Source organism: Psammomys obesus, unplaced genomic scaffold, assembly GCF_907164565.1.
Source record: "Psammomys obesus unplaced genomic scaffold, mPsaObe1.curated_primary_1811, whole genome shotgun sequence".
In the NCBI taxonomy this organism is placed as follows: Eukaryota; Metazoa; Chordata; class Mammalia; order Rodentia; family Muridae; genus Psammomys; species Psammomys obesus.
This window is the reverse complement of record NW_026596040.1, coordinates 34,185,073-34,211,952: the sequence shown is the minus strand read 5'-3', so window position 1 is coordinate 34,211,952 and position 26,880 is coordinate 34,185,073. Positions and strand designations below refer to the sequence as shown.

The following is a 26,880-nucleotide window of genomic DNA, read 5'->3' as shown; positions in this document are numbered from 1 at the left end:
GTGTGCACACACACACTCCCCGTCCATGCTCTCATAACACTACGACCAAGGGCATAACTAGAGGAGGAAGATGTGATAAGAAAATTTCATTAAGTAGTTCCTTTTTGTTTAAGATTAAAGGATAAGAGTGAGTTATATAAAAAACCACCAAGGAGAATACATTCAAGTTAATGGAAACAAGTCTTTATTAAGTAACTTTTAATATCAGAAAAATAAAACTCTTATAATTCTCTTTACAGCAAATATATAATATCAGTGCTTTGGCCATCTTAAGTTAAAGGCCCTTTATCATAAAATATATGGTTTTAAACTTTACTCAAATTGAATTTATAATCCCTATGACTTCCCTACATATACATAACAAAAGAGTGTAGTAAAATTAGCAAATACTAAACTATATTGATAATTTATCATTCTTAGTTTGTGGTTTTTAGAAACAGTACACGCACCTAATATATGTCGATTCCTTGGCTTATTAGTTGCAGTGTACGATGCAACAAAATAAAAAACACATGCTTGGTGACATTCGTCCATATCTACAAGACGGCAGCTAGAGATTAGGATTCAATACTGACAATTAACTATCCTACAAGCAATTAGCATTACATCATAATATGCCATCAAGGCAACTCTTTTTATACTGAAAAAAAATCAAAATAAAAACCGTTATTTGTAAACTTTATACGAAATGTAACTCTTCAAGTGGAAATAAAAAATAAAATTTGTCTATTTACTATTGAATACACATAAGATTTCAATTTTTGTTATACTGAGAAAAAAAGCTCTTTTGTGTTGGGAAAATAACGCTTCAAAAATAATTAGTAGAAAACCCCACCAGTATAATGTTTTGTCCTTTCAATACCAGCAAATTTGGGGACATACTGAGGATGACGTTAAACATCCACAGGTGAAATGTACAAGTGTATTTTAAAGAAATCTTTCCTTGTGATTGGAAATAGGTTTGAAATGAAGTAAACTGATTAGAGGTTGTCACAGCTGCTTTCATGAATTATGCCAAGGGCATTATTATCTCCCTCCCCATCCCCTACATTACTAAAAAATAAAAATATATTTATAATGTGCAAGACAAATATGGATTGAACATAAAATGTTTCACATTTTGATCTACAGTCTAAATATTAATTAATAGCTTGATCAGAGTAATGAATGGAATGTTCGCATTCTCAATTTTTCAGCCAATACAGATGCATCCCAAAGCCCATCCTGAAATGGGAAAACCCAGGCAGCCATTTCCACATTCACTGAGGCAATGGGTAGGAATTCACAATCAAAGACAATTGTATTCCTGATCCACTGAACATACCAGCCTTGAGCACTCTGGGCGAGATGAACGTCAATGTAGCAGTTTTTGTCCCAAATTATAACCAGTGATCTAGTAAACTGCCATCAGCCCTATTATCACTAAGAAGTAATCACAATGCTTTAAAAAATTACTTGCAATCCTGCAGAATTAGGCAGAAGTTGTTGTAAAATAAAAAACAAACCTGTTTTGTCAAAACTGGCAGTGTGAAGAAGGCAGCACTGGAAGTGTCAGTCATCTGTGAAGCCAGGCACCCTCCATAAACTCTTAATGCGGCTAGGCTTTGGGACCCACCGACTAAAATCTCAGATGTATACATTTTGCTCATAGGTTACACAGCCAAGTAGAACTTTAGCTTTAACAATTCTTATACAAGCTATGTCTCTGAGTCTACAAGATAGTATTAATAATTCAAACCAAACTAATAGACAAGAGACCACTTAGGTTTAGTGTTACCATAGCAGCCTTTTATAAGTGTACTAACAACTTTAGCCTAATCCCAATAAAGCCTGATAACAGTCATAAGAATTCATTAGGAAGTTTACTGGGGGTACCATTATACCCATGCCTTTATGAGTCCATATAGAGATATAGTATTTATGTATATATATATAGTTAAGAGTGAATTTGGATTGCCTGAGTAACAGCTGTCTGGCAAACTGGACATGATGGCGTTCTCTTTTCACAAATCTTGTTGGCACATTCCATGCAGAAGAGGTTGTGGCCACATGGAACTAGGGCAGCAATAACTTCATTCTCAAAGCAAATCACACAGTCGTGCTTTCTTCTTGATTCTGGAGGTGAGCTGGAGGTGGAACCACCATTGGAAGAGGAGTAACTATTGGTACCATTAGAAAAAGCAGGGATGTATATTGGAAGGCCAACATGGTTGCCTGTACTAGGTGGGTCGCTCCTAACCCTCCGAGCAAGTGGGTGTTCTATGCTCTCAGGAAATGTAGGAGACAGACGAGGAGTTGATGGCTGACTTCCTCTACGCTGAGTCTTCATGTTACCAGAAGGATCACTCCCAAAACCAGAGAGTGGGTTAACTGGTTCAAATGGAGTCCAGATAGTTTGAGCAGATGTTGGTAAAGAGTCAAAGGCAGGAGAGTCTACTGCAAGATCTTCTGAGCCTACAGATGGTAGTGTATCTCCAAACCAAAAGTTTCCTGTGCTAAACGGGCTTGTTGGACTAAAGTCAGCTAGCCTATTGCTTCCAAAATAGGAATCAGTGGAACCACTTCCTAGAGAACTAGAGCTATCATTTCGATAGTTGGACATCATTCTTGCACGGCTGGGAGGAACCGGATTGGAAGAAAGCCATGCTGAGCCAAGAGTGCCACCTTCGAAGCTTACATCAGTACCGTTATAATGGAAATCATTTTCTTCATTGAGCTCTATGTAGTTTCCTGTACGCATGGCGATGTGCATTTCTATTTCTTCTCGTGCACGATCAACATTTTCGGGCATCCCTGTCACTTCAAAGACTGGCTCCTTATCTCTGCTCGGAGTTACTATGTATGTGTGAGTCTGTTGCTGAATTCTCTTAATTGTTGCTCCTTTTGGTCCAACCACTAGCCCTACCACACGATAGGGGACCCTGACTTGGACTGTGGTTTGACCAGGCAGATTAGGACTACATGATAACCCTCCCAGTGCAGGGCCATTTTTGTTTCGAGATGCACGGATCATAGAGAAGTGCTCTGCAGCCGAAAGAATTTCTCTTTTGGCCATGGCAACATCTTCTTTCCGACCAGTGACAACAAAAATGGGCTCTTCACCACGTACAGGTGTCTTGATATATGTGTTTGTCTTGGCTCTCAGTGCTTTAATTTTACAACCTGTTAAAAGAAAACATTTCAGAATCACTATCTACTTCAAAAATATTTGTAAAGGCAAACTATGAAAAGTTCTATAAACTAAATAAGCTAAATGCCCTGCAGGATACAGTTCTTAATAGTTTCTTATTTATCATAAAACTTAACACTAAATGGTGACATTTCCCCAATTCCATGCAATACTGTTGGAGATGGAGGCATACTTGTCTGGCATTCTCTCTTTTGGGAAGAGAAGGAACCTCTACTGGGAGGTCATAACTAAGAAGTCTAGTTTGTTCTCTCTCACATAAGTAGTACACTGGAAAGATGTACAAAGTACTCTACAGGTAAACTATACCATCAGTAGGGTTGAGTTTTACAATACTAACGAACTTTTACTTTGCAAAGATATTGGCAGCAAGAAAAATATGAATATAGTTGAGATAGCTAACCTTTATTGTCATGTACTAACTGGATTCAGAGGGTTATTAAAATATTATAAGAATATTTGTTGTTTCATTTAACCCGCTCAGAACTCTAAGAACTGGAGTATTACCTCATTTTACTAAGGAAATAAAACAAAAGCTCAGGAAAATTACATAACTTGTTCTGGTTCACACATCAGTGGTAGAGGCAGAGTTGAGGTCTGTGTGATATAGTAAACAACGGTCTTTTCATTAGACTAGGAATTTTAATTTTTACAAATTCTATGACTTTCAATAGATTATTTTATTGCTTTAACATAACTCCTTTGTAAAAATTTTATTGACAGTATTTTAAATATTTGGGAAGACAACCATAAAAGTATAGGATTAAAAAAAAAGTAATGTAGAATGATTTTGTGTTTATTGTAAAGTTATTGACCCATTTAAAAAAAAAAAAACCAAATATTGCAAACTCATGGAAAATGGCTAGAGGAACACCAGTTCCAAATGCAAACTAGAAGCTTTGGAAGTTCAACGTACAAATGTACCTGAGTTCAAATAAAACTTTAATTGTTTCTGTGAACTACACTGCCAATTATGCAGATTCCATAGGTCTCCAAACTGTCAAGCACACAACTATGGCTTAAAAATCCGAGTTAGTTTTCAAAGAAATTAAACAAGCAGATTCCCAGAATAAGTTTGTTCTCATGAATACATCATACAATTAGTTCCTCCAAAAAGTTAAAAAAAGTAATGCTACTGAAAACAGAACTCACAATTTGGGCAGTCCTTTTTCTTAAGCCTTCTCTTTCTCTCTTGTCCCCAACAAGTCACTAATGGGTAAGTCAAAACTAAGGCTTTTAAGATATATAACTTTGAGCTCACATATCTGCAATACATATATACAATCTCAAGTATCTCCAGCCTTACCTTAGTCCAGTTATTTTTATTTTCCTCAGTAAGATGATGATTTCTCAATCTAGGATGGGTTATATGATCACTTCTTTGCATGGGGTATTTTACTGGTTCTGGATACACTGAAGTTCAAACTATATGGCACACAAAGCACTTTTTCAGCTGGTTCCTGACTTTTTACTTTCACCCTATACCCATTCCTCAACTCTTTTACTCTGTCACATAATTCAACTTATGGCATATCCATGGTCCCTCATTTCCCTGACTAAAATCTTCCCTTTTTTGCTTCTTTACTCCCAGCTGTTTTGTTTAACTCCTATTAACTATTAATGAATGATATTTTCCACTCCTATAGTTATATACTTGCCTCTCAATTTCCAAAGCACTGGGAAACTGAATATCCATATATACTATAGGGTTGCTATGCAACATTTATAGAAAGGAAAGTTGCTTATTCTCTGTATTAGAACACTGGGCCTTTCTTAAATGTTATTTTGGGCCCCAAATCCCCCTCTTTAATCCCTAGACTTCCATCTTCTGGTCCCATATTATTAATTGCATCCATATTGAAAGGATTAAAATTTAATTTTAATTTGTCTCAGTGGGATTTTTGGTTGGGGGTGTGTGTGATATACAGTGTGAGGGATTGAGCCCATGAGCCTCTTGCATATTTAAATATTAAAAATTAAATATTACAGCATATTTAAAATAACTTAACCTACTATGCAACTTCTGAATCCTAACCACAAACTAATCAAGTTCCTATTCCTCCTTCAAAGAAAATGTAGAACTTACAAAGAAATGGCTGTCTTTTTACTATGTGTCCTAGGTACATTACCATGAAAATCCAGACCCAGGTTCTCTGAAAACAAAATGTACTCAAACATCACTGAGTGTGACATCAAGATGGAGGAACACCTTCCTCAGAAAGCTTTTCCTAGATTTCTTAATTTTTTCTTCATTTTATTATACTTTTAGAAATCTTACTGCTGGTTATGTAGTTTAAGAGAACAAGTAGAACTTAAAAATTATAGTACTAGGTAAAGAAGAAACAAACTACTCTAACTGTGGGGCCCAAACCAAAACTTTAAGAAAAGCATTTAGAAGAGTAGGGGCTGTTGGGAGGAGGTTGTTTCATAGTATCTATCAAGAAATCACAAGTAAAATTTATATTACTGTGAAACATGAAATTTTAAGTGCTATGGTAAGACTACATCTACAATCAACTATATTAAAATTAAATGAGTAAAAGATGAGTTAGATGTTTTTACTCTACAATAACATGAACTAGGTGATCACAGCTAATCTTTTGTCTGTTTACACAGTCAAATCTTCCTCATAGTAGGTGCTGCCTGGGGCTAAGAACTGAGATCACATTCCTTGGACAGCATGTAACTGGCAGAGATGCCTATGAAAATCTGAAAGGAAAAAACACAAACAAACAAACAACTAACTGGTCACATCCTATCAATTAAACAAGCAGATTCAAAGAGCACCATTTAGTTATATGAGTCCACACTCCCGGCTACAACTCTGTAAGAAGGCAGCCTCCTAAAAACCTCATTTTTGGCCTGCAGACATGCCTTTTTTGGGTAAGAGTCCTTTGTTGCACAAGCATAAAGACCTAAGTAAGTTCAAATCCCCAGTGCCATGAGAAAAGCAGTCATAACACCAGTGCTAATAGGGAGTGGAGACAGGAGGATCTCTAGGGTTTGCTAGCTATGAGTCACACTTCAGGTTCAGCAAAGAGAGTGTATCTAAATAAGGCTCCTGCCCACACAAGTATAACACACACACAACACACACACTCACACACAGAGGAAAAAACAAACTTAAAACAAACAAACAGACAAACAATTAAACAAACACACACCTCATTCCTAATAACAGGTAGCCCTGGTTCATCCTGCAGAAAAAAACATGACAATTTCTATAGGTGCAAAGTATCATTAAGAATTTAGGTTTGTTTCCTTTTTATCTTTACTAGTATCAACCAACAGATGATTAAGACAGCTTGCTAACTAACTACTGTAGAGAGCTGGGAGTATACAATGCTTGCCTGGCACGTAGGTAGGTTCAATCCCTACCACCACACTCCACACTTCATCACACCACACCTTACAACAAAACAAAACACCCCCCAAACTCCAAATCCCACTGAGACAGTAATTTAAGTAACTGTTAGTTCTAGCTGGTAGTACACAGAACACTTATTTGACCCTATAGTTGGTATTGAAAAATAGGTATTTGATGCATGGTCATTGGAAAGACAGAATATGTTGAATCACTTCTGTGATAGGAAGGCCAGACACCTTACCACAAAGGGTAATGCACTTTGGTTTTGCAGATCAGGGGAAGGATGTAAAAAGCTACCCTCCCCCCCCCCCCCCCCCAAAAAAAAAACCCTTTAAAAATGAAGCCTTTTTAGGCACTGCCAAACAAAAAACAACAACAAAAACCAAAACCAAATGGAGAGGCAAGAACTTCTCTCTCCCTAAATTTTATATGACAGTTCAACACAGAAACTTCACTCATCACAGCACAGCTTCTTTATGACATAAAGCTGCTGAGCTGGATATATGATTCCTAGAAACACATTGTGAAGGTGAGGACTACTTGATTAGGTAGTTTTCAAAAAGTGACATTAACTTGAAGTAACAAATTCATTTTATAATTTCTTTGTAGGTAGCGAGGTAAACAGAGCTTTATGGAATATTTAAGACTGAATTTCTGTTTGAAAATTCAAATACTTTAAAGTTATAAAAATAGCTGAAATTTTAAATGCTTACAATTCCTCTCACAATCAGCTAATTTTTCTTACATTCCTGTATTCTCCACTATAAATTAAAACACTAAACTCCAAGAGACAAACAGGTAAAAGAAACAGTTTACAGCAAAGCAAACACTGTTCTGAAGATGGAAGTTCTTATTCTGTAGTAGCTAAGCTACTTTTCCCATCTGTTACTGCTGTCAATGTCAGCATTACAGTAAGACTGCAAGTGAAAGCGGGATAATGTTTAGTTGGCCAAGGTGGGTAATTTGCAGAGGGCAGTTTGTGTATCAAAATTATCTTTTGCCACCTCCCATTTGTTGAGGTGATCTTGAAGTTATACCAATAAGTGCAAGATACTCTCAGTATTTTATTACTTATTGTTTAGGTAAGCATGAACCTAAGAGAGCTGTAGAATGAAATATAAAGTATTTGTAAAATTGGTTGACTTGGAGGGACAGGGACTTTTCATTGTGTATGCAAATTAAGTAAGTATGATTAGAATATATGAATATTTAAAACTTTTAGCTAGCACTGCTATGATTATTTTAAATTACAGCAGCAGGACGAGTAATTTCAAAATCTCAAAGTCAAAGCACAGTTTTACAACTCTTAGATGTACAGGCTACTTGTAATGGAAGATTTGGTTTCTTTGTAAACTCAGTTATGTTATGTCAATATGTTTTTGTTTTTATCCTACTTTTTTTTCAAGACTTATTTTATTATCTATACAACATTCTGCCTGTACACCAGATCTTACTATAGATGGTTATGAGCCACCATGTAGTTGCTGGGAATTGAACTCAGGACCTTTGGGAGAACAGCGAGTACTCTTAACCTCTGAACCATCCCTCCAGCCCCTAATCCTAAATTTTAGTTGGGCTACAGTTTGTCCACAGTTAATTGTCTTGTGCAGGGCGTGGTTTGTGGCAGCTGGTATTGGCCTTCCATGTGCAGCATGTGGAGAAGGCTGTGGTCTAGGGCTCTGAGAGTATAAATATGAGAGCCCAGAAAGAGAAAGAGTAGTGTGGTATAGCGTGCAGCGGTTTGAAGAGACCAGAGATGGAAGTGTGGCAGTTTGGAGCAGACAGATGGAGAGAAACACTTCGGGGTGCAGTGTCTTGGAGGACACTGCTGGCTATGTTTGCTCTTGATGGAGAGTAGTATTGTCCTAAAAAAAAAAAAAAAACCCTTGACCCTAAGGAGCTGGGAGAATTAAGAAGCCCTCTCTCCCCACTAACCTCTCTCACCTAGGGTTGGCAGGTTGAGGCCTGAACACCCTAAATAAGTTTTAAAAATAAGCGCTACTACTTTGTTTCTTATAGCTAAAGATAAAACCAACACACAAAGTTTTACTGAAGGTAGTTACAAGGCAGAAACTAATAAATTCTCTGCAATAAAACCTCCATCTTACCTTGCTGGCATATGAACCCACTTTCCCAATTATTGTTGCTAGGGCTGTTTTAGGCTAAAACCCTCCAATTTTTGCCACAACTTGTCTTCTCCCTCCTTGGTATAACAAGACATTCTATCTGGCTTCTCAAGGTTAAGAGACCCTTTCTAAAGAAAGGGTAGCTCTGTTGTTGGGATTGGAGTTGGAAGGAAGAGGAGGAAACTAGTTACAAACTGTGAGTTGCAGCATCAACTTGTTGTGTTGCAAGTAACATTTAAAAACTAACCAACCAATCCTTGACTCTCGTGTGTTCCCTGTGTTTCAGCAGGATATGTGTATGATGAGATACTTTTTGTCATGGGTTACCATCATTAAAGCTTATATGACCTCCAAGATTCAATGATTCTGAAGATGATCTTCTAGTTTCAAGAAGTATGAGACAAACATGTGTATGTGTAGGTGTGTATCTGTCTGTGGAAGTCAGATGATGACATCAGATGTCCTGCTCTATCATCTGCAACTTTCTTCCTAGCCAGAAGCTAGGCTGGTGGCCAATACCTAGTTTTTTACTTGTGCTGGGATCTATTCAGATCCTCATGCTTACGTAGCAGGAACTATTACCCACTGAGTACCCTCTCTAGCTCTGAGATAGTTTCCCAATGCTACCACTAATTACTATAAATGGTATTTTCAATGATAAAAATTTATTAGTTATTTCAAAATATATACATATACATATATACATACATACACGAATCCTTCCACTGTTTTGATTTTAACCCCATTGGAACCTGTGTGAGACTTTTGTGTGTGTGTGTGTGTGTATGTAAGTATTTCTGGACGTTCTAGGAGAAGGTATGTTTCCTTGCAGATTTAGGTTGGTGGCAGAATTTAGGTTTGGTGGTTTTAGAACCATCTACATCACTTTAGCTTTTAACTCTTCAGAGCCAGCAGTTAGGTTTCTTCTCATCTCTATTCAAGCCCACAGGTAGCTGTTAAGTTTTCTACTTTTAGGAACTTATATTACAACTGGGCCTACCAGATAATCCTAGACATTCTTTACACAGCTAAACCCATGTCCTTCAGCCCACCTGCAACATGCCAAGGGAAGCAAACACTTCAATTGTTTCTTTGGTGGTGATGGTAGGTTAGAGTTACAAATTTCTGGATGTGTGGGGTTATTCTGCTAATTATATCACCCCTTCCTTTCTTCCAAGGCCTCAGCTTTTGAAAGACGTATTGATTAGTTCATGGGAATTTTAAACCCAATTAAGGAATAGTAATCAAATGGCCTCTGGCCAGGGAGAGGTTTGGAGATTTCAAGGTATCCCTAGCTAAATCACTTCTTGGGCTTCAAGAACATTTTATTAATCTGAAATTTATAGTTCAGCTTAATGTCCGAGTTTGTCTATTTAAATGTTATACTCCCCCTAAAAAGTACATGGTTTACTTACAGTAGAAGAAGAAACTTGGTCATTAATGAAATTGACTTCAAGGAGCTCATGACCAAGAGACGCCAAGTGACACCTGCTTTAACGAACACAGACTTACAAAGTAGTGGGAGCACACAAAAGGAGGTGAGTTTTACAGCTTTAAAATATATAAAAGAAGGCTTCAAGGGCCCAGGAGATGGATGGTAAGGAGGTTGCTACACATGCTTGAGGACATCAGCTACAATCCCTGAGGCTAGCTAGCAAACTAATCTAGCTGAATCACTGAGCTCCAGGTTCACTGAGAGATTATCTCAAAAGATAGTGACTAAAGACAAAAACCTAACACTGACCTCTGCCCTCAGCACAGAAGCACAGTCGGACTTCAAAGGCATTTTGAAGAGGCTCAAAGAAAGTAGTTTTGCCAAGTAAGGAGGAAGTGCCCAAAGCAGAAAACTGGGAGTGCACATTGGTACAGTGGGCGACATTAAAGCTAGTTCAGCATTTTGAGAGTTTCAGGTGACTAAAATTGAGAGGGAATGGATGCTGTTCCTCTTCCACTTCTATTCAGATCTTTAAGCTTTTGGAATAGCTTCCTAGCATACATATCATACTCTCTCCCCCAAGTAACACAGGAGAACTTGAAAAGTAGAAATTATGTGTATAGCTTTAAGTTTAACAAACAGGAATGACGGACAGCTATTGGTAAAGTACTTGTGGTGCAAACAAAAGGAACTGAGTTCAATCCCTAAAATCTACATTAAAAAAAAAAAAGGCAGATTATCAGTGCACTTGCAATTGTAATCTCAGAGGAGATAGATCTCTAGGGGTGCTGTCAAGGTGGGGGACTGGAGAACTAGAAGAATGGTTAAGAGTGCTTTCAACTGCCCCAGAGAAAACCCTAGTTTGGTTCCTAGCACTTACATTAGGCCATTTTACAACCAACTGTAAGTTACTTCCAGGGGATCTGATATTCTTCTAGCCTTATCAGATACACAAAAACACTAAAAATAAAAATTAAATTTATCTTTAATGCCAAACTAAACCATTTCTGAGTAATGACACCCACGGCTGACCTTTGGCTTTCAGAAGGAAGTGTGCCGGTATGAAACACAACCCATACACACAAACAATGGCTTAACTCAGTGTTACAGCTACCACAGGGAAATAATTTGGTCTAGTTCAAAGAAAACATTAGGACCCCCCCCCACCCCCATAATCTGCAGGACTGGATTCTAACTGACCATTAACCTGCTGTTTCCTTGTTAGGTCATTCAATATAATATCTAGGTAACCCCCTTCCCCTCTTGTTCATCAAATTCCTCCTATAAGAATTTCATTGTTCTCTAAAATCTAAAACAACTGTTCAGATACTGACTATACTTCACAAGTGTAGGTCTAGCTTTTCCTCAAGGAAGAATTAGTGACTACTGAAAATGGAAGACTGCGTGGACAAACTATCATGAATCAGTTAGTGAATTTAAAATAGGACATGAAGCAGGCTCAGTGGTACACGCCTGTAATCCCAGCACTCAGGGAGGCAGAGGCAGGTGGATCTCTGAGTTCGAGGCCAGCCTGGTCAACAAAGCTAGTCCAGGACAGCCAAGAAACAGAGAAACCCTGTCTCAACAAACAAAAACCAACCAAAGAAACAAGTAAAACCAAACAAGCAAACAAACAGGTCATGAAACCTCAATCTACTTGTCATGTGAGAGTAACTAGTACTATAAAAGCTAGTTCCCTCATTTAGTTGTTAGAAACAGAAAAAATTAAAATATTAAAAGAGCTTACTGGAATAGGTTATAAACCTCACTGGTAAAGCATATGCTTGTCATGTTGAAGGCCCTAGGTTCATCCCCTATCATCCTTCCCTCTCAAAACTAACCCAAACACAGGTCATTTGCATCCTGCCACTGTTTCTTACCAAGTATTTCATGAGTAAACTCAACTAATACCAGGGAGATTGGAATTGGCTTTGAAATAATAGGATTTATAAAGTACTCAGTTTTCTAAAACCTCTCTCCTACACACATTTTCACTTATTCTTCATAGTCGAGTGCTTTGGAAAGGGCAGGAAATAACTTAGTTGACTTTTGTTGTTGTTTTGTTTTTGTTTTTGAGACAGGGTTTTTCTGTATAGCCTTGGCTGTCCTGGACTCACTTTATAGACCAGCCTGTCCTTGAATTCTGCCACCATGTGCAGAGTATGCGCCACCATGCCCAGCTAACTTAATTGGCTTGTTGATGGGATCTTAGCTGCTGTTAGATCTCAAACCCAAACTGTCTTGGTTTCACACTCTTTTCACTGCTCTCCATTTTCTTCCTCTAAAAACAACACTATCTCACATTTCATAATATAGTACAATGAACATGAGGCATATCACTTGATTTTCTAAAGTCCTTTCCTGTTGTAACAGTAGACTATTCAAAAGCTTTCACATTGTAAGAACTCAATTTCAACATATCTTAGTCTGATGAACATTAGGTAAGTCTAAAAGAGAGCATCTCTATGCTCAGTGTGTGTTTGTGTGTGTATGTACGTGTCTATGTGTGTGCATGAATGCTGTATGTGTGTATGTCTACCTGCAAGAAGACCTGAAGTTAAATCCTCAGCACCCACAAAAGCCAGCTATGGCTGCCTGTGTCTGTAACTCAGTGTTATGGCGTAGAGACAGGTGGATCACAACTTACTGTTAAGTCAGCCAGCCTAACTAAAATGGGGAGGTGGCACTTCAAGTTCATAGGAGACACCATCTCAAAAAATAAAACAAAGATTTGATGGGGGAAGACAGCTAAGATTCTTTTCCGGCTTCTGCAAACACACACGCTTGCATACACGTGTGCATGTGCACACAGCCCTAACTCCTAATATTTAGATCGTGAAAGATGTTAAGTATTATAAACTCTACAAAGCTGGGACTAAACATGAAGTCAATCTAACTGGTAATTTGTAGGACTATAGGGGCTCTTTTTTGGATAAAGTTTACATTCTAAGCTCTATGAAATTATCTAATTTTATACTTTAGCAAGTTAGAATGTTAAAAAAAGAGCAATGGCAATCCAAAAGAATGGCTCAAAGTTATAAAGTAGTGATTTTTAAGATGTGTTTTTATTATTTATGTGTGAGTATGTGCACACGTTCGTGTACAGGTACTCAAGGAGATCAGAAGAGGGCACAGATGTCTTGGAGCTGGAATACAGGCATTTGCAAGCTGTCCAATGTGGATGCTAGGATCTGAACCCTGGTCCGCTCTTTAGAGGGCAACACCTGTTTTTATTTGCTGACCATCTTTCCACTCCCAAACTAGCGTTTCTAAGATTCCCCCTAAAGTATGTTAAAGAGGTTCAAATATTAAGAGAGTTTTCCTTACTATAGATGTTTCTACCCTTTAGAACATGTTAATAAAATTCTCAGAAATACCAGATTAGGGATGTAGTTTAGTGGTAGAGAGCCTATCTTCCATGCATGGGGTCCTAGGTTAGATCTCTGGCATCATTCAGAAACAAAACAATACAAATTTTAAGTGGAATCAGTTATTTGTAAATGATTCTCTCCTAACCCTTTCCTGAAAGTACATACTGTAAATTTGAAGATCTTGTACCTTTTAAGTAAAAGATTTTACCTTAATCTTTTTAGGTAAAATTTTACGTTTCATCTAGAACCTGCACAGAAGGTAAAAGAAATATATTAACTACAAAAATGTTATGAGCAGGGAATAGCTGGCAGGTGCTTGTAGTACTGAAGAGGCAGTAACAGTACCCAGGAGATCAAGGACAGCCTGGGCCATATACTTTTAGCTAGAGAGTTCATAAATTTTACCTTACTCCTTACAGAATTTGTCAGTAACAAATTCTCTATTATTTTAAAGTTAAGTCTTACTATTTCATATATGTAGTCAAATGAGGCTTTCCTTACATGCAGTGATTTGTAGTCCTCTGCTTACTAGACAAAGGCAATAACCACATATATTGAACTGTCCTAAACTTAAACACTGGCACAAAAGATTCTATAGTTACTTAAGAGTAATATAAATTTCTCAAGAGAAGTCACAGACAACTACTCAAGCAGTATTATGCTATGTATATATTTAATTCAATTGGGCTTGGTAAATCCAGTATTAGAAAATTATTGGCTGGGTGGGATAATGTGCCTATAATCCTAGCACTCATAAGGTGGAGAAGAAATCTGGAGTTTGACTTGAGACAAGCCTGGGCAACATGGAAACTTTCCCTCAAACAAAAATAGAAAAACCAAGTAGCTTAAAGACTTAATTACCACACTGAATTTTGTAAATCTCTGTATAGTAACTAATGGTAAGTTAAGTTAAAAGCTGAGACAGGAGACTAGCCAAGGGCTACACAGTGAGAGGTCACCACAAAACAAATACTTTTAGAATCACCTTAAAAAAAAAAAAAAAAAGGAAGTTTTAACCATGATCTATTTACCTATTTAGTGTTTTCTGAAATAGCACCCTACCTCGTCTTCTCTCCTTTTTCTTTTAATTGCACTGGGGATAGAACCTAGGGCGTCATGCCTGCTCTATCACTGGCCTATATCCCTGGACACTTTTTTTTTTTAACAGCACATAGTTTAGTTGTCTTTTCCCCCCAAATTTTTCATTTTGAGATTATGTTACTAATAGTGAAAATCACGCTGTTTAAAACTGGTCTAAACATAGAACTACTAAATATACAAATTAACTTTTAGAACCTTAGGTTTAATCTGCAAAATGCCTATAACCCGCCTAACAGTCTGCCTAACAGTTATATGGCACTGGTAAAATATCCAGTAGTACTTAGCAAAGGGGTCAAAAACAAAACCCTTCCTGGAGTCAGGGGGAAGACAGCATGATTTCAGTGCTGTTTTGAAATTTTTTCTTTAGTAAATAAAAGAAATATGTACTTCTGGATGGGAAATCTATGCACAGCAAGGTCAAGTATCCTGTCTCTCCTAATCAAACATTACTGACAACTTGAAACAATGGAAAGGTTTCCCCCCCATCCACTAATACACACTGTCATTGGAGATCAGTGGTTAACAAGGGAACTCAACCAATGAGGAAGTTTTCTAAATGGTATAGCTCAGTGACATCTAGAGTATAAAAATATCAACACAGAGATAAAAGGACCCATTTTCATTTTACCTTATTTGCTAACTTATTTATTATACACTTATATATATATATAAAATGTATAATGGGGGTACAAGGTTTTTTTTTTTTTTTGACAAAGTGTGCAATGAAAAAAAAAAAACTTTCCTAGACCTATAAGGTTAAAGAACACATACTATCAATTAAAAACATTGTCAAAAGTAGCTGAAAATGAACATCTGAAATCAATTTACATTGTTTAATATTGTTAGTAAAGTAAAAATTAGATCCAGTGTTCTACTGTAATTCACTTTTTAGACTCCTAGACAGTAACTGACAAATCATAATAAAATAAAACCCGTGAACTTCAATCAAACCTGTTAACCACTATTAATGTTTTGCAGGCACTACATTTAAAAAGAGAGACATCTCCTATTTATAAAATGCGATCTTACATTTGTAGCATGTGTACATCTGTGCATGCCCGTGCATGCCCATGTGGAGGTTGGAGGTTGATAGTGGATATTTTCCTCTTTAGTTCTTTGCCTTGTCTTTTGAGACAGGGTCTCTTGCTGAACCTGGAGCCCAATGACTGATAGTTGGCTAGCATGTCTCCAGGATCCTCCTGTGTCAGTCTCACAGTGCTGGGATAATCGTAAGGCATCAGATCTAGCTTTTTTTTGTAGGTGCTGGGAATTTGAGTTCAGAAATTCATGCTTGTGGATTAGGCACGTTAGCCACTGAGCCATCAGTCTTAGACTTTAACACCAACAAAACCAATTTAACATGTACAAAGGCCATAGCTTCTGGGAGGAAAACAGGTCAAATTGCTCTGCTGTTACTATTACTATTAACTATCAACTGTTACTATTAACAGTGGTCCATGGAGATGAGGGATGAAAAAATGGTCATGGGTTAGGGGGACTTGGGTTCAGTTCCCAGCATCCACACCAGGTGGCTTGTGCTTGTAACTCCAGCTTCAGGGATATCTGACTCTAGCCTCTCTGCAGGCACCTGCAACTCATACACACACACAGGCACATAATTTTAAAAGAAACATGGTCTTCTTGGGCCTAGAGAGATAGCTCAACATTTAATAACACTCACTTGCCTCTCTTGTGGAGGACCTAGGTTCGGTTCCCAGCACCATATGGTGGCTCATAATCATCCTTAATTCCATTTCGAAGGGAACCTACCCCCTCTTTTGACTTCTTTGACATCAGGCACACATACATACATACATGAAGGCAAAACACTTATACACATAAACAAAAGAAAACCCTCTGGGGTTAGGTATAGAGGTATGTTTGTGAGCCCAGCAGCCAAGCTGCATGATGAAAACCCATCTCACTGACAAAAACAAAATACAAGCAATGTTTGTTTTTTGAAAGACAAAAGAACCAGAGGCTATCTGCAAGTAGCACTTTCTTTGCTAAACTGCACGCATGACTCAGAATTCCATTTATCCTATATTCTTTGCTTCAGAGCTGAAGTCATGAATGTCTCCATCTGTGACATAATTATTTCCAAAACTAATTAAGAGATGTCAAATAGAAAATTATGACTTCAGGTAATGAGTAAGATGGCAGGAATGGCTAATTTTTAAGGATAAACATTTAGCTCCTCCAAAGAAAAACTCAAACTTTTAAAAAACTCACTTAAAAAAAAAAAAAAAAACCTCAGTTAGGACAGGTAGTCTCACAAGAAATTTTCATACAGTAAAAGGATGTGACTATTAGTCACTTAGTTCTCTATAGGAGTGAGCAAATACAGGTTTTATTACCATGCTGCTCGGGTGCGGGGGTGGTGAAGAGGTCAATGATCCACTAGTTGAGTGGCTCAAAGCAGGAAAAGGGCAAGACTCTGCTCTTAAGATAAGATAGAGGAAGATGACATACTTTTAACAGTACCCTCAACTCTGGGAAATATTAAGTACAAGAGAAACAGTCAGCAATTTGTCTCCATGTTTGAAGACATAAATTCCTATTTCCTTACTAACCAAAGAGCATGGCCCTAAGAACTAAGACAATTATGATATAACAGCACAAAATAAAAGCTTGCAAATTAAATTTGTGTAAACATCACCAATTTACAGTTAAGGTGCTTATGATTGTAAAGGACAAAAGTTCATTTTAAACTAAATCTATCAAGATATATTACCTTGTCATGTGGTGAAACTAGCAAGCATATGTTCTTTTCCTTTGCTATGGCAGGCAAACCATGAACACTGAATTAAGTTGTATTGAGCTGTTTTCTCAGCATGTCATTCAAATCTACATTTCATGGCCTTAACAATCACTTCCCAGGGCATCTGCATTTACCCCAGTTTACCAGATCCTAATTACTAATGAAATTTGGGTGACTTTCCAATCACCACCTAGCAGGCACTCCTTTGCACTCACATGTTTAATACTTGCCTCTCTGTTTACTAAGCATTCTCTATGGGTCATGTTCTTGGACGTAAGACTGTATGCCTTCATGTAGTTGGTACCATTATTGTCACATTCACTTATTGCCATTCTACTAAACTGTTTCTAACAAAGAGCAGAAAGTCTGTCTTAGCAGCTTACTTAACAAACTCATTATCCAGCAAAATCAAGCACGCTTTCAATGACTTTAAATGAATAGGCACCTCTCTCTGTTCTATAAATAAACCACACTTTTATTTTATGTACATACAAGTTGTCTCATGCACTATTATCATGATCAGCCCAACAACCTGGAACAAGCTTTTTTTTGTGTGTGGGTGTCCCAGTAAAAACGAGCCACCTCTTACAGGTGAAGTCACTGTTTCAACAATTTTTTGTTTATGTGTACTTTAGACCACTTGGGAAAATGAGATCACTCCACCAGCCACGCCATCATCTCTATTTGACCTCAACAAGAGCCCATATCAAGCAGGCTACACCATGTAGGATTTCGGCAGCAGAAGCAGCAGCAGGTAGTATCTTCCCTTCCCCAGGTAGTAGATGGGGCAAAAACTACACTCAGGCATAGAGAACCTTCCCTAAAAATGTCGGATACAGAGGTACTCTGTGCATCTCCTTCCCCCACCTTCACAAACCTACTCCTGGAATCTGAGACATAGGTCCTTTGTCTGAACAATGTGGGAGGAGTCTGTCTGCAGAACGGGTGTGCTGGCAAGTGAATAAAATTTATTGAAAACTGTACAAATGCATAAAGTTCCTTAATTACCTAACTGCCCAGTTTTTCCTTCACGGTACAAGCTAAAGTATTCCAGAAGACTGACACTATCTCTTTTTGAGAAGAGAAATGTGTCCACTGGGTACCAACCGAGTTTGGGGTGCTCTTCAAAAGCCAAGTTTCTGAATAGCGGAGGGAGGTGGTGATGCGGCCACTTGAACATCTCTCCCCTCTCGAATAAGCTTTGCACATGCCTCCATGTCTGTCCGTTTCTCATCTGCACAAGCAGTTCTAAAGAAGGCTGATCGCTTTTACGGGTCACCCGGCTACTTGAACTTGCAAGCTCCAAGCTTTCGGAAGACAATACCGTCCCCACAACTTCTGACCTAACCTTCTTACCACCTTACCGAGGTTTCTGGGGCCATGCCGGCCTGGTGTTCCACGAACACACCGAGGAAAGTGAGCCCTACTAGACTGGGTGACCCGAGAAACTTAACACTTGTCAGGCTGAAGGCGCGGAGCGGCGTGGGTTTTCGCAAGGTGACCCATCTGCTCCTCGGCGACCCTCGGTTCCTCCCAGACCCCTTCTCGGCGGCCTCGGGAGCGGACTCTCCGGGTTCGCTCGCTCTTCCGCCGCACACTCGTCTTTTTCGTCTCCCACCCACGCCCAGGGCCGTGCCCAGCTAGACCTCGGCGGCGCACTCACCCTGGCGTCCGACAATCTCGGCGACATGCTCGGAACTGGGCACGGGGACGCACTCGGTGGTGTTGACGCTCTTCCTCCTCAGCAGCGCCGCTTGCTCTCCGTTCAGGGCGGCAGCGGCGGCCCCGCCACCGCCGGGCCCGTAGGCGTGGGACAGCATCGCCGCCATCATGCCCTGGGCATCGTCCCCTCCGTACAGCACTCCCGCCGCCGCGGCCGCCGCCTCCCGCGCATCGAAGCCCGCGGCGGGCAGCAGCACCGACCCCAGGGGCCCGCCCGGGATCGGCTGGGTCTGGGAGGCGGCGGCCGCGGGCGGCGACAGCAGCAGCAGCGACGGCCGGTCCTCCTCCTCCTCAGCCTCCTCCAGCTCCTCCTCCTCCAGCAGGTCTCCGTCCAGCTCCGCTTCCTCCCCCTCCTCCTCGTCCTCCTCCAGCTCCAGCTCCGCCGGCTCGGAGGTCGCCGGTCGGCCCGGCGGAGCGGACTCCTCCGGAGCCAGCCCGGCCGCTCGCCGGGCCTGGCACTGCGCCGCCGCCGCCGCGGCCCTGAGCGCCGGGGCGCCGGGCTCCGCCGGGCAGGGGTCGTCGAGGCCTAGCGCGGCCAGGCGTTCCCGCAGCAGCAGCCCGTCCCCCTCGAGATCGGGGCCCCCTGCGGGCGGCGGCAGCGGAGGCGGCTGCGGCAGGGGGGCCGGGGCCGCCGCCAGGGCCAGGGCCGCGGAGCTGCCGCTCGGCATCGCGGCGGCGCGCTGTCAATGGCGGCGGCGGCGGCGGCGGGCGCGTCAGGCGCGGCGGGCGGCGGGCCCCATGGCGGACAGGGCCCGGGCCCCGCTCAGCGCGCAAACACCTTTCCTCGGGGGAGGCGGCGGCGGCGGCGCCCGCGCCCCGGGCTGAGGAACGCCAGGGCCGCCGGAGCGCGCGAGGGCGGGGTGGAGGGGCCGGGGCCGGAGCCGAGGTAGGTAACTAGGTGGGTGGGTGGGGACGGCAGCGGCTCCCTTCTCAGGGTTTCTTTTGTTTCATGGCCTTAACCAGCCCCCGGCGCGCGCGGCGGCGGCGGCGACGCCCCACGCCGCTCTCCGAATGAAGCCGGCGCGCTCTGATTGGCTGCTTTTAATCTCCGGGAGCCCGCCCTCTCGTCCCGCAGCCTTCTTGCTCCTTTTCCCTCAGCCCCGCCCCCGCCCTCTTCTCGGGCCCCGCCCCTTCGCACTCCAGCCCGCTCTGATTGGATGACGAGACCGAGGCGGGCCTCGAAGCCGGCTCCTTCCGTCCCCTCTCTACGCCCCGCCCTCCTCTCGCCCGGAGCGCTCGCGAGCGGAGCGACTGTGATTGTCCGAGCTAGACGCCACTCTTTCTGACGTAGCCGGGTGCCTGGGGAAAGGGGCGGGAGGAAGGCGTGCCAGCCGAGGGGCGGGGGCGGGGGGGGGGAAACGAGGGCAGAGCGGGGGTTTGCGCAGGCGCGAGCGGTCCAAGCGCACACTCGGGGTCCTTTCCCCGCGCCTTCCCTCTCTGTGGCCCGCTCGGGGCGGCTTTGGGGAAGGCGCGGGGCGCGGGGCCGGGCTTTGGGGCCGCCGGCCGCTGCGCGGAAGCGACTGTCTTCCGAGCCGCCGGGGGCGGAGCCGCGGCGTCCTCCTGTCCCCTCGCGGGGGTGGTTTCCTGAGCCGCGTGGCTCCCGGGCCTTCTCAGGATCTTCCTCCCCGGGATGCTCCTCCCTCAGGTTGGCCGCCCACGCCCGGCTGGTCCAACTTCCCCGGCGGCGCTGGTTCCTGAATCTGGGGCCGGGGAGGGCCGAGTTTTAAGTCCTCGGGGCTTTTGAGAGGAAATAGGTTGGGTGTGCCTGCTCTTCCACAGCTGTACCCAGGCCCTACCCCTCCCTTTAGTACCAGTTAGGCCTTTTCAGGTTAGCCTTAACCCCCCGCGTGGTCCCAGTGAGAGAATTCGAGCAACAGTGGAATCCTAAAGTTTCTGGTAGAAAGAGACGGTTTTAATATAACACCTCCTCAAGTGCGTACCAAATATTGTCATTTTGACATGGACAGTTAGTGGATTTTTTTTTTTCTTAATGCTAAATCTTTGAGAGCAGCGTGCATTTTCCATCTATAGCATATGTCGATTCATTTTGCTTCTCAGCAGCCACGTTTCAGGTACATTTTACCATGAAAAACTCGATCTCCTGAGGTGTGATATGTATCTTAAGACCCGCACTGTTTTGGATTCATTTACTAGATAAATCATGTTGCCCAAAGTTATGCCTGTTGTAGTCTTGGCTCCTATCAGGACAACAGCACAAAGGAAGCTTGAGCTGTGACTCCCCATTCACTATTATTGTGCCCCAAGAACCTTGCAGAAACCTCTTTCCATCTCCCATCAGAAGTGCTGAAGAATTTTAACTAATACTAAACTTTCTCTGTTACTCCGCATTCTAGCTATCCCGTATGCTCGTTTGTAGCTGTAGCTGTAGCTGTGGAGCATGGAATGAAGCAGTGTCAGCGTGGTGGCATAGAGCTACAGTGACAGTCCTAGGAGAATGGGCTCTTGACTGCCCTCCGGTTCTGGCCAGCCTTAGCTTCACATAGGCAAATCAAGTTTTAAAAGACAATGACCACCACTCACATAGGAAGAAGCATATTGTGACTATTTTGGTCTAGTATACCTGTGTTGGGGGCCTGAATTTGTAACAAACAGCTTGTTTTCAAATTGCACTACGGGTTGAAAACACTGTTCAAAAGTTTGACCGGGTTTATAGAAGTCTTACTAAGAGTGTATGAAGTGTGTGTTAAGTTTCAAACCTGGGGGGATAAATCAGCTCAGTTGCCTATTTAACATATCAAGACGAATTTGGCTTCTAGGTTCTCCCACCGCCCCCAATCCCTAATGTCTTACAGGGTATGGGTAGCTTACCTGGCACACTCTACCCTGAACGGAGCAGCCCAAAGGCTGGGCTGTTCTTCCCCTAGAGGCTCTTCAGTGTAAGCCAGGCATTTTGATTATCTGCTCCTTTTGCCGCCTGGCTGCTGCACCTGGTTCTCCCATCTCTTTTTTTTTTCTCCTTCCTACATGGCCCAGCTCTGTCTGGTCATTTCCTCCCTGGATTCTCCCAGATGTCCCTGCCTCTATCTACCCTCTCCCTTTTATAATACATTTTCTCCTCCATGATACCAGTCATTTTCGTCTGTCCTTCCTCTCTTTTTCTCTCCAGTCACTGTGATCTTACCTGCTTTTCCAGTTAGGCAGACATTTCACTAGTTTACCACAACGGAGATTTACCTCAAGGGCATATTTAATGGTGTCTTAAGGGGCCTGAGTCTTTTAAACATATCAGTGAATAACCAATGACTACACATTCACTTATAGAATATGCAGTATTTATTGCCTGATGTTTCAGCTTATTTGGGTAGGATTTTTACAAAAGCATATCCATAAAGGGGCAAAGCCAAATAAAACATGTAGTGGATATATTGGTCACTGGGAAGGAATATAGTAGAATGCAAATAGAAACTCTTGGCAGTCTCTCTTTTTGTGAATTGTCTTAAATTCTCTTTCCCAGGACCCAAAGCAAAAGTTGTAGCTGGAGTGCTGGTCCACCGGGTTTATAAAAATAAGATTCATTTAAGATTTTTAAAAAGATGTTAAATGGTTTAACTTTGGTGTTCACAATTTAAAACTTGCTTTCTCTTTCACTTTCACATAATAAATGAGGTTTCATGCTCCCCATACACAAATATATATTCATGCTTTAATTTATTTGTGATCAATATTGTGATTTATGAACAAGGTAGGAGATATTGAAACTTACCAACCTTCCCATTTGGGCCTAAACTTATTGTATTAAATCTTGCTTATGAAGCAACTTCTGGTTTTTCTTTTGCTATAATGTATACCTGGGCTTTCCATTTAAATCCGTCAAACAAGCCAGTTCCTTCTGCCCTTCCCCAGCCATGCAATACATTAACTTTGCAGCTGAGTAGTATTTCCCCTTTTTTCCTTAGCTGCTGCTGCTGCTGCTGCAATTCAGTAAAATGAGCATTTGTTTTGAGGTTATTTGAAACTACTGTGTACCCAATAGCAGGCTGATTGTTGAACTTTTAAATCTGTCCAGTTTTATATTAAGACTGAATCAACTACAAACCAAGGAAAACTGAAGAATTGTCCTTGCAGAAAAGCAGCGGAGAAGTGTGAAGTTGTCATGAGGACTGTTAAGAGTGCATTACTGAAAATGAGATCTCCTCTCCCGGTAGCCTAAACTAAACACATACTTGTAGAGGAATTTTAATTTAGAACATAGCTGCTCTGGCAAGAGATCACACCGAAAAACCTAGGTCTGGGTGTGATCCAGCTGGAATGCAGACATGCCTGTGCAGTGGTGGCACACACCTTTAATCCCAGGAGACAGAGGCAAGCAGATCTCCGAGTTCAAGGCCAGCCTGGTATGGAGCAAGTTTTAGGTAAAGAAAAGCTTAGATCCTGGTGTGGTGTCTTTTTTAAAAAATATTTATTTTTTACAATTTACTTTATATCCCGATTGTAGCCCCCTCCCTCTTCTCCCAGTCCCATCCAGCGTTACTTGTCTTTAATCCCAGCACTCAGGAGACAGAGTGCAGATCTCTTGAGTTCTAGTCAGTGAGTTGAGAGCCAGGTTGAAGTTCGCTCTTGAGTTCAGTGCAGGTCATCAGAGGCAGTTGAAGCCAGAGAGCAGCACAGAGAGAAAAAAAGAGGAGGCAGTTTTTACCTGCAGAGTTTCACAGACAGAGGTTGAATAGAGAACAAGCTAGATACAGGTGAAGACAGAACGAGCCAGAGAATGAGAAGGAGCCAAAAGAGTAGAACATACTGCTAGAGTAAGTTTGAGGTCAAGAAGAGCTCTCAGTGAGAAACTGAAAGAAGACATACTGACTCTGTCTGGCTTGGAGAGGAGTTTGCCCCCAAACAGCTGAGTTGAATCAGCCAGCCAGAGTTCAGAAAGAACTAGAACAGGTGAGCTTATTCAGCAGTAAGTCTGAGAGGCTGAAAACATTCTAGGCCTAGATCAGATTGTGTAAAGGCTAGGAGCTTCTAAGATTATGCCTAGGTTAGCAGACAGGCAGTAAGCCTCAGAGACTGACAATAAATCAGGCGAATAAAAGTTATTTAACACATACTTTTGGTTCTCTTTCTTTTTCTTTCTCTCTCTCCCTTCCTTTCTTCCTTTCTCTTCTCTTTCTTTCTTTCTTTCTTTTCTTTTCTTTTCTTTTCTTTTCTTTCTTTCTTCTTCCTTTCTTTCTTTTCCTTCTTTCTTTCTTTTCCTCCTTTTTCCTTCTTTCCTTCTTTCTTTCTTTCTTTTCTTTTCTTTCTTCTTCCTTTCTTTTCCTCCTTTCCTTCTTTCTTTTCTTTTCTTTCTTCTTCCTTTCTTTCTTTTCCTTCTTTCTTTTCCTCCTTTCTTTTCCTTCTTTCTTTCTTTCTTTCTTTCTTTCTTTCTTTCTTTCTTTCTTTCTTTTTCCCCTTCCTTCCTTCCTTCCTTCCTTCCTTCCTTCCTTCCTTCCTTCCTTCCTTCCTTCCTCCCTCCTGCCTGCCTTTTTTTTTCTCTTCCACCCTCTTTCTTTCTTTTTTTTTTTTTTTTTCCCAGAGCTGACGATACTTTGTTTTTTTCAAGGCAGGCTGAGTTTCTGCAGGGTCAGGATCAATGGTACCTGCTCAAAGAGCTCAAAATGAAGGAGCTTAACCTGTGGGTGTGTGCTTCCTCAGGGAGTATCAAAATTAAGAGTATAATAGCTCCTTGGTGCCTTGGGAGTTAGAATTCTTGGGGATGGCTACCTTGGATTTCAGGCTCTTCAGTATGCTCAAAATTGTCCCAGAAACATGCTCAAATCTGTTGTATTACAGAAACTCTCCTTTGAAATCACACTTCCTCTTGCCACACTATCTCATATCTATTCCAGATAAACTGTCAGTACTCAATGTGTTTCTTCACTCTACATGACAATCTAGCCATGGCTCTCGGTGCTTCACTAGAATCGTTTTTTACCAGATCCTTAAGTTTGTTTTTTGTTTTGTTTTGTTTTCAGGTCTCATGAAGCACAGGGTAGATTTGAACTTGTTATGTAGCCAAGGATGACTTTGAATGCCTGATCCTCCTGCTCCCACTTTGTAAGTGCTGGGATTACAGTCATTTGTCACACCCAGTTGATGCAGAAACTGGTGCATGAATTGAGCTATATTCCTAGTCCTTGGTGGGTGCTTTTAACTTTTCTGGGCCTTAATCTACCCATGCAGGACTTGGTGCTTTTGGTTGGTTTGTTTGTTTTGGCAGTTCCTGAAAGCAATTCTCCATTCTTCTGGAGACTTCTTCTGTTTTTTGTTTTTTTTTCCACCTGTTTCCACAGTGTGCCTCCAGTTACTTTGTGGGCTCACTTTACATTTTAGTACACGTTCAGGATCTCTCTTCGTTTGCTTTCTGCTTATTCCAGTCTTTCCACATAAGAGATTTGCTCCATCCCAAGGTATCTTAACAAGTCTTAGATCTGTATTCCCATTACTGTTCTTTCCATTGAGTTCAGATATACACATCGTGCCACCTTATGGGTATATCCACTTGGCAACTCAGATTCAACCTCAATCTAAATTCATCATAACGAATCCTTGTAAAAGGAAGCTTCTTTGATGAAGGTTGAGGGGAGGTTTTCCAACTAAATAGCTTTCACAGTTCTAAAAAGTTCTGTGCATGTTATTGGGGGAGAAAAGTAGTTGGTACTTTTACCCATCTGTGCACTCTGATCTATAATATAATGATTGGCTTTGCAAGATATGCCCACTGAAGAATAATGGCACGAATGTTATAGGACTAACCAACCACACTCTGATTGGACTTAAAGACAGTTTCACAAAGTGGAATGTATACCTGGTACCATTAATTGCCCCAGACTCCTGGCTGGCTAGGTCATAGACCCCAGGGGAGAACATAATACTATTATTTTGCGAATGGCCACCTGTTTCCTTAACAAACTTATGAGGTTGCCTGCATCTGGACTACATCTAAATCTTTAGTTTTATTTCATGCCAGTCTGTTTGCTTTTTGTTTTGAGATGGCATCTCACTATGTAACCCAGTCTGTGATCCTCTTAATCTCAGTGCCTCAGTGTGATGGTTAATTATCAGTTTGAATGGGTTGAGAGATGCCTAGAGATTAGATACTTTTGTATATGTTTATGAGGATATTTCAGAACACTTGGCATTCTGGTCAGCAACTGTGGGAAATGATCCGTTCTGAATGTGGACTGGCACCATGGGATAGGGTGGAGGACTGGATAGAGTAAAAAGCAGAAACTTCCCATTAGGGCAAGGCTGCTTGCTCTCTGCTCTGTGGCTGCCTTTAGGTGAGCATCTTTGCTCCTCTATGCTTTACCATCATGACAGTGTGTCTCAGCACAAGGGAAGCAATAGAATCAACCGTCCATTGGCTGTAATTTCTAAAACTGTGAGGTAATACAAATATTTCTCCTTTTAACTAGTTTTTTCCCAGATATTTGTCACAGCACTAAAAACTGATACAGTCTTCTAGTTTGAAATATTGTATACTTTTTTATCCATTTGTTATAGCAGTTATCTTACCTAGCACAAGATACCAGACAAAAGCCCCTTCATTTGTAAAAAGCAAGTGCAAATTTTAGTGATTTCTAGAGATTAAGGAGGAAAGAGGAAGGAAAAGTTGGAGCATAATGGATTTCACTGGCAGTGAAGCTACTCTAGAGAGATGTGCAGGAACTCTACTTTCTGCTCACTTTTGATGGGTTTCCAAAACTGCTTTAAAAATGAAGTCTACTGATAATCCAAGAATCTGGTTTGTGCAATTAGACTGTTTGGTATAAATTACTTATGCTGTACAACACAGAACTATAAAAATGTTGCT

The 26,880-nt window shown here is 41.3% G+C and overlaps 1 protein-coding gene across 1 annotated transcript; it reads right to left on the bottom strand.

Moving 5' to 3' along the window:
* Nucleotides 1-167: 167 nt before the first annotated feature.
* Nucleotides 168-19,768, bottom strand: Mex3c (mex-3 RNA binding family member C). The gene is made up of 2 exons (XM_055622944.1): nucleotides 19,012-19,768; nucleotides 168-3,162 (listed from the first exon to the last, which is right to left on the bottom strand). The coding sequence occupies exons 1-2, from the start codon at nucleotides 19,736-19,738 to the stop codon at nucleotides 1,937-1,939; spliced, it is 1,953 nt and encodes a 650-aa protein (XP_055478919.1). The 5' UTR covers nucleotides 19,739-19,768; the 3' UTR covers nucleotides 168-1,936.
* Nucleotides 19,769-26,880: the final 7,112 nt, after the last annotated feature.